This window comes from Mustela nigripes, unplaced genomic scaffold, assembly GCF_022355385.1.
Source record: "Mustela nigripes isolate SB6536 unplaced genomic scaffold, MUSNIG.SB6536 HiC_scaffold_148, whole genome shotgun sequence".
Classification (NCBI taxonomy): domain Eukaryota; kingdom Metazoa; phylum Chordata; class Mammalia; order Carnivora; family Mustelidae; genus Mustela; species Mustela nigripes.
Window position 1 is genome coordinate 5,904,835 of NW_026739562.1, and position 18,136 is coordinate 5,922,970.

Here is an 18,136-nt window from a genome sequence, read left to right on the forward strand (position 1 = left end):
CGTTGAGTGCTCATTTTGAAAAGTGTGATAGTTGTTGAGTTGCTTAGCATAATTGCATTGGCAGTGCTGGGTTTTCCTAAAAAGTAGAATGAGGATCTAGCCAGATGTTGTCTGACAGGCGGGAATTGTGCTTCCTTGGTTTTGGCTCTTCAGGGATGAGGGGGAAAAAAACTTGGAGAGAATAGATTAGATTTCTTTATTTCCTACCTCACATTTGTTGTTGAGGGGAGCCTGGCTGGCTCAGTTGATAGAGCATGTGACTTTTGATCTTGAAATTGTGAGTTAAAGCCCCACCTTGAGCAAAGAGCTGACTAAAATTAAAAAATAAATAAATTAATTTAAAACCTCTTTAAAAGATTTTTGTTGTTGATACATTATTTATCTCAGTCTTCAAGGTATATATCATAAATTGTTTATCAGACTATCTTTTGGGGAGGATTTTTAAAGTTCTTGATCAGACATGAGTCCGGCAGGACAGCAGATGAAGTTGCTTTCTCCTAGGTAAAAAGTACCTAGGGATATGGTGAGGTCTCTTCGACTAAATCATTAACATTTGACTTTTCAGGGAACTCTCTATTCCTTGAGGAAGAAATTGTTCACTAGGATACTCTGGCTCTAACTATGACTTTATTGTAGTGTTACTGTGGTAAACCTAGTGGTTTAAAAGCAGATTGGCGTCTTAGTGCAGAGGGAGGGATTTACTTCTCAGAGTGACGGAAATCCAAGGTCTCTTTGTTTTGGAGGATTTTACCCACTTAGCTGAAGAATATTGTTAAAAGCTTAAACTGGATGAGTTAAGTTGGAACAAGCCACATAATTTATACTAAACTCTGTCTGGATATTTATCTACCTTGGTGTACATGAATTTGGGCCATTCAGTAAAAGTTAATTATTGGAATTACCAAGTAGATCTCCTTACAACTCTCAATTTTATCAGGCCTGAATTGTATATTTTAAGGAAACTCAAGTAGTAAGCACTATGGACTAATTAGTGTGTTTGCCTAATGTTTATAAGTTAAGGAAATGTTTGATTTAGTTATTACTCTGCCGGTTAAATGTGTACAACCATAAGATATGTCAAAAGCTGCTATTTTTTTTTTAAAGAAGATTTTATTTATTTTAATGAAAGAGAGAGAGAGAGAATGAGCAGGAGGGGCAGAGGGAGAGGGATGGAGGATCTCAAACAGACTCCACACTGAGCGTTGAACCCAACCTGGGTTTTGATCCCAAAACCCTGAGATCATGATTTGAGCTGAAACCAAGAGATGGAGGCTCAACTGACTGAGCCACCCAAAAGCTCATATTTTTTATTTTGAGCTACAGGACTGTTCCAATTTGGACCTGTTTAAGTGAATTCAAGCCTGTAGGCATTTATGAGATATAGATATCTTACATAGAAGTAAAAGAAATGTGATAATTTATGTTGAACGTAAAACAGTTGCATAGATGGGACAGTTATCATTTGAATGTTAACCACTCTGTCTACATTAAAAAAAAAAAAAAAAGCCACAGGGCATCTAGGTGGCTCAGTCGGTTAAGCATCTGGATCTTGGTTTAGTTTCATGGCATGATCTCATGGGTCATGGGATCAAGCGCCGCCTTGGGCTCTGTGCTTCAGCACGGAATCTACTTGTTCCTCTCCCTTTGCTCTTCCCCACTCGTGCTCTCTTTCTCTTTCATACCCACACTTTCTCTCATAAATAAATAAATAAATAAATAAATTCTTCAAAAAAGAAAAAGCCAGGATTATAGAACATTGGAGATAAGCATCTCATAACTCTAGCGCCAACTCTTTTTCCTTACTATGTTTCATGACCTAATTAATCATTAGGATTAAGAGCCAGACAAAAAGTCAGGAATGGTTTTGTTTCTTTGCTTCCAGTTATCTTGAACTTGTACACATTCTTTAGCTTTCTGATTGCAAGGTGGCTGATGGCCACCTTGGGGAGTGAAGAGAAATGCCACTTTTAATATAAGGATTGAGTTGGGCACACAATGGAGCCGATTGCCTAATATGTTATATTTGGGAAACACCGGACAGACTGCCTTGGGCTAAGAGGCTGGTTAAGGAATAGTGAAAAAGTCAGATTCTGCATTATGGGACTAATGAGGAAGGGACTCGAATATTTGTGTATGCAACATGCATTATTGCTAATGAGTATTGTAGATTGTTCTAAGTTTGTAGCTCGTGTTCTGTTGTGTGGAGGATTAATGTTCTGACATTTAGGTTGATATGACCATTGGCAAGTCACTTAACCTCTCTTGAGATGGTTTCTTTATTTGTAAATCTAGATGCTATAGCCTTTTATTTTCTGGGACCCTCGTTTAGTTTTGGGGCAGCTACTAATCATGCCTAATAGAGTGTGGGGACAGTTAAGACAGTTAAGACAGCGTCTGTAAAGTACTTGCCATCCTGTGTTTGGCACAAAATAAGTTCTCAATATTAGATAGATGAAAAGAGACCGTTCTGCCCATAGGGGCAGTCCAAACTTAGGTTCCTCTGTATTCTGTTGTGTAAATTGAATGATGTATTGATTGGATTTTTGTTTCCTAAATTCAAGGGACAATGCAGCAAAATTCAATGGATGATGCAGCAAGAGAAATAGCAATTTCTTTTCCTTTTTTGCTCTAGCCCTTGGTAAAAAGCTAATCTTTACTAACTTTTGAAAGAGTTTTTTTTTTTTTAATTGAGGTAAAATTCTTATAACATAAAATGAACCATAAACCATTTTAAAGTGTACAATTCAGTGAGATTTAGTAGCTTCACAGTGTTGTGCAACCATCACTTCTGTCCAGTTCCAGCACATTCTTATCACATCAGAAGGAAACAGCATATCCATTGAAGCAGTCACTCCTCATCCCTTTCTCCCCAGCTCCTGGCAATCACTAATCTTTTCTTTCTCTGTGGATTTTCCTATTCTGGATGCTGTATAAATGGAATCATACAGCTTGTGATCTTTGTATCTGGCATCTTTCAGTTAGCATAATTTCATACCGATTGTTCATTTGTATTTTGAAACGTGTCAGTACTTCATTCCTTATCATGGCTGAGTAATATTCCACTGTATGGATAAACCACATTTTGTTTATCCATTCATCAGTTGATAGGCATTTGGTCATTTCCACCATCTGGCTGTTGTGAATAGTCCTGCTAACAAACATTCATGGACTATTTTCTGTTTGGATACTTGTTTTCTGTTCTTTTGAGTATATAGGTAGGAGTAGAATTAATGCGTCACATCGTAATTCTGTGTTTATCCTTGTGAAGAACAGCTGAACTGTTTACATCAGCAACTGCACCATTTTACATTCCTACCAGCAGTGTACTAGGGCTCCATTCTCTCCACATCCTTACCAACACTTGTTATTTTCCATTTTCTTGCTTAAAAAATTGTGGCCAAACTAGTTTGTCATTGTACTTTTGGTTTGCATTTCTCTAATGATACTGAACATTTTTTCCTGTGCTTTTTGGCCATTTGTTTACTTTCTCTGGATAAATATCTCTGGAAGTCCTTTGTCTATTTTAATATTGAGTTGTCTTTTTATTTTTGAGGTATTAGGAGTCTTTTATATATTCTGAATCTGGACTCTTATTAAAACTATGATTTACAAATATTTTCTGCTATCCTTTGGTTTGTCTTTTCAGTCTCTTGATGTTCAAGAAGGTTCAGGATTTTCCTTTTTTGTTTTTAGGATTTTATTTTTAGGTAATCTCTACCCCCAATGTGGGGCTCCAACTCATGACCCCGAGATCGAGTCGTATGCTCCACTGACTGAGCCAGCTGGGCACTTGCAAGAAGTTTTAGTTTTGATTAACTCCAACTTGCCTATTTTTTCTTTTGTTGTTTGTACTTTTGGTATCATATCTAATCTTAGTAGCTCTTTTATTTTTCTTTCTATACCCCTGTCACTTTCTAGTGTTGTCTATTGCTAACATTTATTGGAAATTTACTACTTGTCAAGTTGTGTGCTAAGTACATTGTATTATATACATTGTCCCGTTTAATTCTCAAGTAATCCTGAATGCTGAATATTGTTATTAACATTATCTTATGGAATTTTTACAATGACTGTGGGATGCATAGTATTATCTTCACTTTGCAGATAAATCAAGATACTAGCGGTTAACTAGCCTCTGATAGATGGCAGAGTTGGAATTTGAACCTGGACTTGAACTTTGCTGGTCTGATTTTTCCACCCATATTCTTTTTTTTTTTTTTTTTAAGATTTTTATTTATTTATTTGACAGGCAGAGATCATAAAGAGGCAGAGAGTCAGGCAAAGAGAGAGAGGAAGGGAAGTGCACTCCCTGCTGACCAGAGAGCCCAATGCGGGGCTCCATCCCAGGACCCTGGGATCATGACCTGAGCTGAAAGCAGAGGCTTTAACCCACTGAGCCACACAGGTGCCCCTCCACCCATATTCTTAACCACTTCACATACTGATTTTTGTACCAAAATAGCAGAAGCCCAAAGTCCTTGCACTGTAGGGAAGGAAAAATTTTTCTTCTACCCTTCAAGGTCTTCCAGCTGAGCTAACAATTACATTTACATGAGACAGGTTAACAGGAGGGAAAAAACCCAACATTTTATGTGCACCTGGAGGCCCAATATTGAAATTGAGACCCAAGGAAAAGACCAAGGCAGACAGTTTTTATACTTTTTGGCCAAGATACAGTACATTTTTGAGGAATTGATGGGATGAAGAGAACATGTTTGGGAGCTTTGAGGAGTAAGGAATTCTAAGCAGAATTCGGGCTGAGATAGTTAAAAAGTTACCTTTTAACAGATAGTTAAAAAGTAACAGGTTTGTTTCTACAGCTTTCTTGGTTCCTGTCTTTAGAAAGAAGCCTTTCTAAAGTTCCTGTCTCCCGTGATAAGGATGTCTTTTTATTTCTTAGCATAGGGAGGGTACCTTTCATGTGAGAGATTTATTTCTTGCTCTCAGAGGGACAGAGGAGGGTCTGAGTGCCCTTGGAATTAGGTAACTTCTTTCAAAACAATCAGTATGCCAGAGTGGCACATTTTGGGGTAGGCTGCTCTTGGCCTCTAAACTACTGTGGTGTATTCCTAGGTTTGTGATGCAGAGTAGTAACTTCTTTGTTCCGGTCAGAATTCCTACACGCATTCCAAATTTCCCCCTGGTTTTGGCTATCCCCAAAGGAGACCACAAAGCAGTCTGAATCCACCAAATCACCAAGGCGCAGGGCTTGATAGCCTTTCAATTCTTTTACAAGGGTTTGAATTTTTGCAGAGGATGTGGCAGTCACTGAAATGAATCCTTAGCTGGAAAAGTTTTCAGTTAGCCAAGCAAAGTGACAAAGTCAAGCAGAAGGTCTTTTTGGGGTGTGGTGCCAGCAGAAGATGAAAGGCCTTGCCGGGAAGACTGTCCCCAGGATTGGCTGCCTCAAGAGGGTGCTGCTTGCAGTTCCTCCTCCCCCTGTCCTGAACCTAGGTGCTTTGAATGGTGTTTTGGTTTGATTTTTCGGTTGGTTAGTTTTTGAAGTGATAAACTCTACCTGTCTGCAGTGTCTGGTTGGGTCCAGAGAAGAGGAAGGGGGAGGTGAGAGAGGGCCCGCTGGGTGGGGAAACCTCATGGGCAAACTTGAGTGGGAAAAGGGACCTCGCTGTTGGGACAGCACATTTGGAAGCTGGGCGTTTTCTTTCTAGTAATGCACCGTGCTTGAAAAAAGGCGTGTATTTTTCCAAACCATGGGGTTGTGGGAAATGCCCACACTGTCTGGGCTTATGCATAATCTGATTTAATTTTCCCTGTAAAATTACTTTTTTATCAAAATATGATTAGGAGAATAAGTGATAGTTGTCTTATTTTGTATCCTTTTCACTGCCTTTCTCAGATAAAAATGCAGGAAGTTGCTGCTGTTTTATTAACTTGCAGCCTGCATGCTTCTCTTTGTTCTTTGTTAAATATGAGCTGGCATGTGTTAAGACTACGTTAGCATTTGCTCTTTGGGACTTCAGTGGTTTCTAAATTCAGCACTGCTAAGCCGCTTCCCTGTTTGTTTGAATCAATTGAGGCTGCTATTTTTAGCAACAAAAGGGAATTGAAATAGCAATTTTTTTTCATGTAATAGATCCCCAGGAGGAATACTGATGCAAGCTCTCTGTCATTTTCTATTCTCCCCATCCCCCAAAAGCACTCAGAGGAAAGGCAGCTGTCATGGTTTGCGGCAGTATTAATCTTTAATCAATCGAGTGTTTTCTGCATTCAGGTGTTCAGGGAGGGAAAAAAAAAGGGTCAGAAGACGGAACCTGCCTAGAATAACTAAGCTCTTATGCATGGGCTCTGCAGTCAGAATTTGGTGGGTAGTGGCAGGAAAGAGTCAGAAGAGCTAAAAATAGCATATTTGCTTCCAGTGTTTCTCTAGTCTATTTTTGATGTTTGATTTTGATAAGGTTGATTGGGTGCTTACTAAAAATATCTGTTCTTAGCAAGTTGAGGACAAAAAGAGTAGAATATTTTTAACCTACACAAACTAAAGTATTTTTGTTGACTGTATAAGATCTGGAAGCTAAGCCCTGGTCAGTTGCCAGTATTTTATATAATCTGTAACAAGCTAGACACTTCTGGATGCCAAGTTGGGATATTCTTTATAGTTGTCAGTTTTCATCTTCACAAAGGCTTGCAAATTCGGGTTCTGCTGTTATATTTATACATGAAGACAGAGGCCTTTTTTTTTTTTTTTTAACCTCCCTTTTCCCCCTCCCTTTATTCACTTCCTCTACCTCAGTTCTGCCCCTGGCCATCTTACCTACCCTCAAAGCCAGTAGGGATAGGGGTGGTGCCTGTAGCTTCTTTCTGTGTATTGTTGAAAACTACCTTACTTACCTGCTTACTCCATAACAAAATGAAATCTGAGAATACTCAGTGTCAATGGAGGAAGCAAATCTTAATGACAAGAACAATGAACTGTCACTACATTGGTAATTTGCCATGCTTTCCTGAACCAGAATGGTTCATCTCCCCTTCCCCTTAATTCTGCTTTGGATTTGTTCACTTCATAGCCACACTGGCACATTATGAATGAAGTAGCTCCCTAACACTGAAAACAATCTCTTTTCAAAGATAGCCTCAGATTCATCTACAGAAAATGTGTCTCTGCAGATTCATCATAAAGTTAAACTTCTCTCTGTTAAATTTCTTAAATTTCATTTTAGATCACTACTTGATGTTGAGAGAGGCCGAGGGATATATGGGGTTCTGTATAGTAGGTGACTGGACATTATTACAAGGAAAAAAAAAAAAGCTGACAAAATAGTGGATAGTATCCTAAGAGGCTAGTTTTCCATTCATAATCTTTTTTCATTCATTTACTCATTCATTCATCCACTCATTAATCATCTACTTTTTGCAAGGCACTGTGCTAGCAGTTAGACTGTGGTGACCCCGGCAGACCCTTATATAAACCTTTGTGATTAATGTCATGAAGGGAGGGGGAGTATGGAGCACTGTGGGGGCAGAGAGCTAGGAGATTCTGTTTGTCAGAGCTCAAGGAAGCCTTAATGGGAGAGGAGATGTTCAAGTGAAGACCTCAAGGATGGGACAGAGACACTGGTTGGAGTGAAACTGGGACTAGAACAAGACTTTTGTGAAGAGAGAACTTGTTACCTTGTTGGTAATTTCAGCGTGTCCGGGGAAGTGAGTGGTAGGTGGAACTGTGATGGGTGTAAGGTAAGCTCATGGAAGACTTCGTGAAGAGTAAGGGTAGTGGGAAGCCATTGACTAGTTTTAGGCAGGGAAGTGATGTCAGATTTGCCTTTTGGAGGGATCATTTCAGCTGCAGTGAATTGGAGAGGAACAGGTGTGGGAGCAGGCAAATGACTGAGTGGCTGTTGGGGTAGTTATTGTGGGAGATGAATGATGGTAGCCCCGGGTGGTGCAGCCGGGAGAAGTGAATGGATTTGTGTTTCAGGTTTTATGTAACTGGCAAGAGAGAAACACTGTCACATCTTGACAGAAGAATGAGATCATAAAAATGGTGTTTGAGAAAGATAATTCTTAACTATGTAGCCCATGAACTAAGTGAGAAAGGACAAGCCTGTGTATGTTGGGATGATAGCTTAGGTTGGGGTGATAGCTATTATGAGAATTAACTGGATGATATGAATGAGGTACCTTGAGCAAATATTCTTGTAGTCATGTGAGTTGTAAATATTTTGTTTTAATAATCGACTTTATTGACAGCTTACTCTTGCTTTTCTGGGCCTATAGTCATGACTTTAACAAGAGAGAAGTTTACTTTTCACCCAGCTTAAAGAAAACTAGAATATGTTTGATTCTCTGTGGTAAGCAGTAAAAAAGGGAACGATTAATTAAAAAAACATGGTAATTCCATGGAGTCCTCAGGAACCTTGATTCCTGTGAGTATGCACCTTCCCTTTAGCCTGTGGCTTCTACCCTCAAGGTTACTTGTGGTTCAAGACCGCCAGACTTCTGCCATCACTTTTGAATTGGCTAGATGAAGGTCAAAAAGGGGCCTCTCCCTGCTCAGTCAGCTTCCTGGCTGTGAGCAGCCATTCACTGTAATTTGAGGGGCTTATATTACCGCTTGGATCTTATTTCCAGAATCGAATACCAGCCACACCTGGCTGCTGAGGAGTTTGGGAAATAGAGTCTATATTCCAGGCCACAGTTGCTGGAAAGAAGGAAGGGAAGACAGTTGCCAACTGGGCTCTGGCCCAGATGTGCATAGAACATGAGAAGGAGTCGTCCCCGGGGGTATTTCAGTACTTGGCACCTTATTTCATTTTGGCTGACTGCTTAATTTTTTCATTTTAAGAAACCAACAGAAAAACAAGCAGTACTTCTAGTATGAATGATGTGGGAGCTGCTGGTCTTTGCTTCATTGGTTCCCATTGCAAGGTGGTAGGCATTTCAGAGTTAGATCAAGTATTTCCCAGAGCAGAAGATGATCTTAGGTACTGCATTGACGAATTTTAAAAATTTAAAACTTTTTTCCCTTTAAGGTTTCATTTATTTATTTGTGTGAGAGAGAGCACAAGCAGGCAGAGGCAGAGGGAGAAACAGGCTCCCCACTGAGCAAGGAGCCTGATGGAGGACTCCATCTTAGGACCTTAGGATCATGACCTGAGCTGGAGGCAGACGCTTAACCTACTAAGCCACCCAGGCGTCCCGAATTTTAAAAATTTTAATGGTTACATATATACATACACATTTTACACTAATATTCTATTTAATGGTAATTAAAACTGGTGGTCTTTTACAATAATCAAATAATTCAGTAAATAGTAGTCAAGTAAGTTTTCTGTTAAATTTTATTTTTAAGAACTCTGTTTTAAGAAAATGTTAAGTGACCTTGAGAAACAGGGGATTAAGCAGTGCTACACTGATTTTTGGGAAAGTGGAATAGATAAAAGAGTCTACCGGCTCAGTTTGTACCATCTTTCTATTCGTGGTAGGAAAGGACTTCTTTGTTAGAAAGGCAGAATACGCACATGGGTAAAAAATATCAACAGTAGGAAGGATAAAAAATAGTAATCTATTTCATGTCTTTTCCCAATGTCCCAGAAGCAACATTAAAAGACTTTTGATTTAAGATATGGTATGGTTTGATTAGCTTCCTAAAATTAATAATGGTAGTTGACTCCCCAGACAATATGGCATCATCTTAATAGAGAGAATCACACTATTATTTTATGAAAATAAAAAATTAATGAACTCGATTAGGAGATTTTTCTATCCAACTACCAGCTGCTATATCTGCTACCACTTTAGGAATATTTGTGGCTTTAAAGCAGAGAATGGATCTTGTAAAGCAAAAGCAGTAGGACAATCCTTGTCTCCATTGTCTATGTCTTAAATAAATAAATTAAAATTCTTTTTTTACATCAAATGAGACTTTTCTGATTGACTGAAGTTTGACCGATCACTTGGTCATGTTTTTACATTATTGCAAACACTTACCTACAGTATGACATAGAGAACTAAAGAATTTGTCACTTCCTTTGATGGAGAAGGGGTAGTTGATCCCCCATTGCGTGGCCATTGTGTAGGTGACTGATTATTGTAGAACTACAGTGGTGCTTACAGAGATGACTAAGGAAGCCTCTGAGTTTCCAGTTTTATTTTTAAATAAAAAATACACAAAGAAATACTTTGTGTCCATAAAAATAATTCTTATACTTTTCTGTTTTCTTAGGGAAAAAATGTACTTGTGAGGTAATATTTGGCTCATCTATAACTATGCAATGCTGGATTTGATTTTGAGACTTAGAATATAGGAAAATGATATATTTTTTTAAAGACTTATTCATTTTAGAGAGAAAGAGTGCACGAGAGCACGTGCAGGGCAGAGGGCGAGGGGAAAGAAGCAGATGCCCCGTTGAGTGTAGAACCCTACACTGGGCTTGATCCCAGGACCCTGAGACTGTGACCTGAGCTGAAATCAAGAGCTGGGTGCTCAGCTGAGCCACCCAGGAGCCCCTAGAAAAATGATATTTTTATCTATCTAAAAAGATCAGGCTAAATTTTTAATATTTATATCTGTTTAAAAGTCAGATTGTTTATGCTTAATATTTAAAGTCCTAACCAGAGGATAGGTGATTTATAGAATACCTGATATCCAGAATGGATCTCATACGTCATTGTAGTCTCTAAAGTTGTGCACATAATAGTTTCTAAAAACTGTTCATTTGATTTAGATTTGATAGTTGATAGCAGGAGATGATAGGAAGAAGTGTTCTTGCTGGGAGTATAAAATCAGTTTTTTTTGAGTAGTGTGTTTAGTATCTCATTCTCAACTAAAGTTAGTCTACTTTAGTATAATGTGTTTCAGAGGAAACTTGGGGAACTTCCCAGTTTTAAAATGATCAAATAACTGTATTTCTAGCCTCTTATATTTTGGAAATCCTCTCTAAAATTAGAACAGTGAGAAACAGGAAGCTCCAGTTTGATGAGACTAGGGGACTTCTGAAATCCCTTATTTCCCAATAAGAGCAAATGTAGGTGGAAGAGTGGTCCCTCACTTCAGAGAGCAGACACCAGAGTGCTCACAGACTGTCCACCATTGGGAAGCACACAGCTTTGCTTTTGGATCTCAGAAAAGCACAACTGGAAGTGTCAGGTACTTCAATGGACAGGAGTGGGGAAGACCAGATGTGCTTGAGACTCGGGGAAATCGGGCACGGGAGAAGGCAGAGGTGAGACACCTGACTGAGAGCAGGGGTTGAGGAAAAAGTCTGCAGACTAACAGCTGCTCACCTACCCAGCAGCCAAAAGATTGAAATGGGGAAATGCTTCTTAAGAGATAGTGAAGGGTCTCAGAGAAAAGATACTGACTTTTGTGGAATCTCTAATAAAAAAGCTGGTTTGCTCACTGGTTACCCTAGAGTGAGGTTCACATTGCAGTCACCCCACGTATGCACACGAATTGCCATATTGATGCTTCCAAGATGATATGGACCAAATCAGTCAAAAGGAATATAGAGGAAAGAGAATGTAAGGAGAAGAAAATGTTAATACAGTTGACCCTTGAACAACATGGGGATTAGGGAAATCCACGCAGTGCAGTGGAAAGCCTGCATTTTGGCTCCCCAGAAACTTAACTACAAATGGCTATTGTTGATTGGAAGCCCTACTGATACCAACAGTTGATAACATATATTTTATATTTTATGGATTAGCTGCCTGTATTCTTACACTGTGCTAGAGAAAAGAAAAGGTTATTTAGAAAATCATAAGGAAAACAAAATACAGTTATAGTACTGTACTGTATTTATAAAAATCTGTGTATAGGTGGACCCATGCAGTTCAAGTCCCTTTTGTTCAAGGGTCAACTGTATATAAATAAAGTCTAGTTAATATCCTCAGAGATAAGAGAAGATAATAGGCGTATAATAAGAACAAGATACTCCTTAAAAAAAAAGAAAGAAAGAAAGAAAGAGGGCAAGAGCAATCAGAATAAAGGAGAGCTCTTCAAACTTAAAAATTTGACAGCCTAAAATTTAAAAGTCAATAGAAAGTTTGGAAGGTAAAGTTGAAGAAACTTCCAGGAAAGTAGAACAAAAAGAAAAATATGATTAATAGAGAAACTGTTATATCTAAATTCTGATTGATAAGAATTAGAGAGAAAAGTATGGGGAAGAAATTGTCAAAGAATCAATATAAGGAAACTGCCAGAATCAAAGATCATGGATTTTAAGGCCCGTCAGTGCCTAGCACCAATGAATAGAAGAAAACCACTGAAAAGTATATTATTGTGACAGATTGTTAAAGATTGAATGATAATCCTAAAAGCTCCGGTGACAAAAAAGCAGGTCACTTATAAATGGTCTGAACTCAGAATGGTGAAACACTTTTTGAACAGTACTGGTGCTAGAAGACAGTAGAGAGTTGTCTTCAATTTTTTGTTGTTGTTGTTAAAAATCATTTCCTACTTAGAATTTTAACCTAGTTAAACTATTATGTATGAGGTTAGCATATAGACTTTCTAAAAAAAAAAAAAAGGTATACACAATCAAAAAAGTATCTCTTAAATGAAATCTTGCCATTTGCAACAACGTGGATGGAACTAGAGCGTATCATGCTTAGCGAAATAAGTCAAGCAGAGAAAGACAACTATCATATGATCTCCCTGATATGAGGAAGTGGTGATACAACATGGAGGCTTAAGTGGGTAGAAGAAGAATAAATGAAACAAGATGGGATTGGGAGGGAGACAAACCATAAGTGACTCTTAATCTCACAAAACAAACTGAGGGTTGCCGGGGGCAGGGGGTTTGGGAGAAGGGGGTGGGATTATGGACATTGGGGAGGGTATGTGATTTGGTGAGTGCTGTGAAGTGTGTAAACCTGGTGATTCACAGACCTGTACCCCTGGGGATAAAAATATATGTTTATCAAAAATAAAAAATTAAAAAAAAAAAAGTATCTCTTAAACTATCAAAAAAAAAGTTTCTCTTAAGCTGTCACATGAATTTAATAGGATATTCTGGATGTTATATTAGAATAGAAGGACATTCAGTAACAAGAAAATCTGAAAAAATCTTTTGTTGAAAATACAGTAGTTCCCTCTTTTATCTGAGGTTGTGCTCTCTGTAGTTTCATTTAGCTGCAGTCAGCTGTGGTCCAGAAGCAGATGATCCTCCTTCTGACATCTTGTTAGAAGGTCACTAGTAGCCTAACACTACATCATGATGCCTACATCATTCACCTCAGTTCATTTCATCGTGTGGACATTTTATCTAACATCATCCCAAGAAGGCTGAATATAGTACAATAGGGTTTTGTGAGAGAGACCATATTCACATAACTTTTATTATAGTACATTAGAATTGTTCTATTTTATTATTAACATTGTTAATCTCTTACAATGCCTAACATAAATTGAACTTTATCATAGGTATGTATGTCTAGGAAAAACCATAGTGTATATAAGGCGTGGTGCTCTACATAGTTTCAAGCATCACAAGCGGTCTTGGAATGTATCCCCCATGGAAAAGAGGGGACTACTATAATATACCAATATTCGTTCATGAATTGTGACAAATATTAGATGTTAGTAATAGGAAAACCCGACTCGAAATATAGAGATCCCCCTGTATTATATTCACATTTTTTGGTTAAGTCTAAAAAACTATTCTAAAATAAAAAGTTTATTTTAAAAAACTGTTTACAAAACTGTGTCTTTGTGCATCTGTCCTTGGGAAGCTATTGGTGGATGTGATCCCTAATGAGGGAGTAGAATAAGATCTAGAAATAAGATATTCAACAGAAGAGGGAGGCCAAAGGAATTCCCATGGTTATGTTCTAGAACAACAGCTGTGCAACACAGTAGCCATTCCAGGGAGGAGCAGGATAAAAGCTGGAGGGAACCGGGAAGTAATCTCTATGGGGGAGAAAAAAAAAGAAAAAAAAATCATGGGATTGACTCTGTGGAAAATTGTACTGAGAGGCTGGTAGGGAATGGGAGATTTAAAAAGAAACCTTTGCAAATGGAAGAAAAGGCAATTTGACTATAGGAAAATAAAAATGTTGACCAAGAAAGGAAATGTAATTATACTATATTATTTGATTCACTAGTGAGTAATATATTTATCTAGCCACAATAATTGTTGTATGATAAGGAATTTGACTGGCCTTCATCCCTGGTCCTGGTGGGGAGAATCTAAATCCTTGGAATTTCCTGAGTGACAGGATTGTCTTTATTATTCATGGTGGGCCCCGATACTTTGACAGGACTCATAGTGGGATCCTGGATAGCTTCAAGATGGGGGCTGGTCATGCCATAAAAACCAACCATGTGATTAGAAGATTGGAGGTCTGAGCCATGTGACATCAGTTCAATCTTTCAATCTCTGGGAGGGAAGGGGGGGTTGGGGGTTGAGGTCAGTGATACAGTCAACCATGCCTTTGTAATGGAGCTCATTAAAAATGCTGAATATTGAAGCTTGATGTGGCTTCCTAGTTGGTGAACATACTGGTATTCTGTGAGGGTGAAGTGCCCTGATTCAGAGAGGGCACAGAAGCTGTGCATTTAGGATCTTCTTAGACCTTGCTCCTTGTGGCTGTTCACTTGGTTGGTCCTGATTTGTATTTTTTTTTTTTTTTTGAAAAACCGTAATCACAAATTTTTTTTTTTTAAGATTTTATTTATTTATTTGTCAGATACAGAGAGAGAGAGAGAGTGAGTGAGCACAGGCAGGCAGAGGCAGAGGGAGAAGCAGGCTCCCTGCCGAGGAAGGAGCCCGATGTGGGACTCAATCCCAGGACCCTGGGATCACGACCCAAGCCGAAGGCAGCTGCTTAACCAACTGAGCCACCCAGGCGTCCCCTGTAATCACAAATTTTTAAGTCCTGAGTCCTGTGACTTATTTAGTGAATTGCTGAACCCGAGGAGTTGCAGGAACCCTGAATTTTGCAGTCAGTCAGCGTAGATGCCTGTCAGGACCTCTGAATTTACAACTAATGCCTGGTACATGGACAGTTGCAGGGGCCCATGTCCTAAGGCTAGTGTTAGAATTGAGTTACATTATTAAAATAACGTACACACTGAGTATTGACAGAGCACGCTCTCTCGCCCCCCCAACCCTAAAAGCACAAATATCACTGTTCTGCAACATCTAATGAGCTTCTGTATCTCAGTGGTTAACAGTGGCTGCTAATAAAACAACAAAGACAGATAACCAGACATGTGCCTCCTGATGTAAATATGTGTCATTGCTTGTGAAGTATTCTTACCAAAAACATCAAACTTGAATTTGATCAAGTATTGATAGGTAACCACTAGGGCACAGAAGAACATGTTATATGACATCAGGGGAATGTAATCAGTAAATGCCATGCTGGGAAAGTAATAGGACCCAGTATCTTCGACAAGTAGTAGGGAAGTTGGGGGTTGGGGGAGGAAGGGGAGAGAGAGGGAGTAGAAGCAGAGGAGAAAGAGATGGAGATTGAATAAATAGATACAGAAAGGTAGATGGATAGATAGACCTATAGTCTATCTATAGTAGATATAGACATTAACCAATTTTAAGTATGGAAGTTATTTAATCCTGATTTGACCAAATTATTAGAAGTTTTCTGGAACACTTGGGGGAATTTACATACTGATTAGATAACTGATGTTTGATTTGAGATTAGATAATTTAATTAGGACTTATTATTTACAGTTTAGGAATGTGATAATGGTATTGTGGCTATTTAAAATAACATATAATGAAGTTCTTATGAAGTCATATGATGTTAGTGATTTACTTAATCTGAGGTGGGAGGAAGTGGGTGGGGGTATATAGTTGAAGCAACATTATTTAAAATCAAGTTGATAGTCTTTGAAGCTGGGTTATGGGTACATAGGAGTTTGTTATACTGTTTTTATTTTTTGATATGTTTGCCCGTGTGTAATTTGGAAAAAGTGTTTTTAGTACAAATACAAGAAAATCCTACTTTACTCCATAACTTGTTTTCCATAATTTGTAAATGGCTTGGAAAATCTCAGAGAAGTTTGAGGCACATCCCTAACAATTTGGAGGGGATAGCTATGCTCTGAATTTGTAACAAGAGTCATTCCAGTATTTCAGAGATAAGGTACCATAATGAAGCCTGACCCATTATATTTTCAAATGTTTCTGCTACATAAGATTTTTGAGGGGCACCTGGGTGGTTCAGTTGGTTAAGCATATGCCTTTGGCTTGGGTCCTGATCCCAGGGTCCTGGGATGGAGCCCCACATCAGGCTCTCTGCTCAGTGGCATGTCTGCTTCTTCCTCTCCCTCTGTGCTCTTCTTACTTTCTCTCTCTCTCTCGATAAATAAAATCTTTAAAAAAAAGAAAAAAGGTTTTTGAGCTTGTAAGATAAATATACTTTCCTATAGAATAAATCATACTCTATTTCTTTTTATTGCCCATAATTTCAAAAAATTGTTTATTGAAGTATAACAGGTATATACATAAATATGCATTTTTAAAGTGAATTCTTTCAGACTTTTATACCCAAATCAAGATAAAGGATATACATCCTCTACCCCAGAGATCCCTTAATGTCCCTTCCTTGTCATCTACCCCCTCACCCAGAGGTAATCAATATTCTGATTTCCGTCATTGTAGATTAGTTTCACCTTTTTTGGGGGCGGGGGAGACCTTCATAAATGGAATCATAACAGTTTGCATGCTTTTATGTCAGGCTTTTTTCACTTGTCATAATATCTGGGAGATTAGTGCATGTTTTGAATATATCAGTAGTTCTTTTTTATTGCTATATAGTATTCTGTTATAGGAATATACCTCCATTTACTTATTCTCTTGTAGATCAATGTTTGGGCCTGTTTACCTATTATGCATAAATAAAGCTACCATGGACATTCTTTTGGTAGACATGATCCGTTCATACTTCTTGGAAATTGCTAGGTCACAGGGTATGCCCCTGTTAGTTCTGGACCTAATGCCAAATAGCTTTTTTTCAAAGTGATTGTATCAAATTTACTGTGCCACCAGCAATATATGAAAGTTCCAGTTCCTCCACAACCTTGTCAAGACATGGTGTTACAGCCCTTTAAATTTTAGTTCCTATGGTGGGTATTCTGTCTTAAATTTGAATCACTAGTGTTCCTTCATCTTTTACGTTCAAGTATTACACAGGTCCTCTGGTGTATAATTGGTGGGTCCTATCCTATGATTGGTTCTTCATTATAGTTCTTAAACTAAGCTGTTTTTTTCTTTTCTCAGTTGTCACAGGTAGTACTGATGGAATTGGAAAATCATATGCAGAAGAGGTAGGTAATTTTCAAGACCTTCTTGGTATAAAAATAAAACAACAAATACAGGATGATTTCTTACAGTTGCTTTGATTTTTGAAGTTAAAAACAAATACACTGCTTTATAGTACAATAGGTATGCTTTATTTCTCATCAGAAACCCCACACTTGCTCAAAGACAATTTTAATAAATTTTTGTGCAAAAATAAGTATAAAACTTTCTGTTCCAGTAAGTTGGAATTGGGGAAAATGTAGCATAGTTTTATTTTATATTGTGTAATTATGGACAGTCCTTCGTCAGTTGTTTTGAACTCTTTTCCAAAAGGAGGTTATGTTATTAGGCAATAGTTATATTTCCAGGCTAGTCCATGGCATCGTTTCTATATAAGGAAGATTAAGATTGATGAAAAGATATTGACAGACATGGACAAAGGGTTCAAGGTCTCTGTAATGTCATGAAAGGATAGGGACCGTGGTAATTTGAGGGCCATTGTACAAAGCAGTAGTGTTGGTAGTACTCTTTGAAGGCAAGCTTCCCTGCCCTCTGGTTCTGCAGAGGCATCACAGCTTATGATATCGCCCAATTCTGATGACAGTCTTGGCAGATCTTTTTTAAAGCTTTTATGGGTGCCTGGGTGGCTCAGTCTGTTAAGCCACTGCCTTCAGCTCAGGTCATGATCCCAAGGTCCTAGGATCTTGCCCCGCATCAGGCTCCCTGCTCAGTGGGGAGTCTGGTTCTCCCTCTCCTTGTGCTCTCTCTCTCAAATAAACAAACAAATTAAAAAAAATAAACCTGACTTTTAAATTATAGAAGTAGTGGGTACTATTTATTTATTTATTTTTGAAAAATTATTTATTTTAGAGGGAGATTGTGAGCATGAGTGGGAGGGGCAGAGAGAGAAGAAG

At 38.3% G+C, this 18,136-nt stretch overlaps 1 protein-coding gene across 1 annotated transcript in view; it reads left to right on the forward strand.

Moving 5' to 3' along the window:
- Positions 1 to 18,136, forward strand: part of LOC132008350 (very-long-chain 3-oxoacyl-CoA reductase) — a 160,672-nt gene that overhangs the window by 40,001 nt on the left and 102,535 nt on the right. The window contains exon 2 of the mRNA XM_059386869.1: positions 17,202 to 17,248. Coding sequence (XP_059242852.1) covers positions 17,202 to 17,248 — 47 coding nt within the window. The remainder of the gene's footprint in view (positions 1 to 17,201; positions 17,249 to 18,136) is intronic.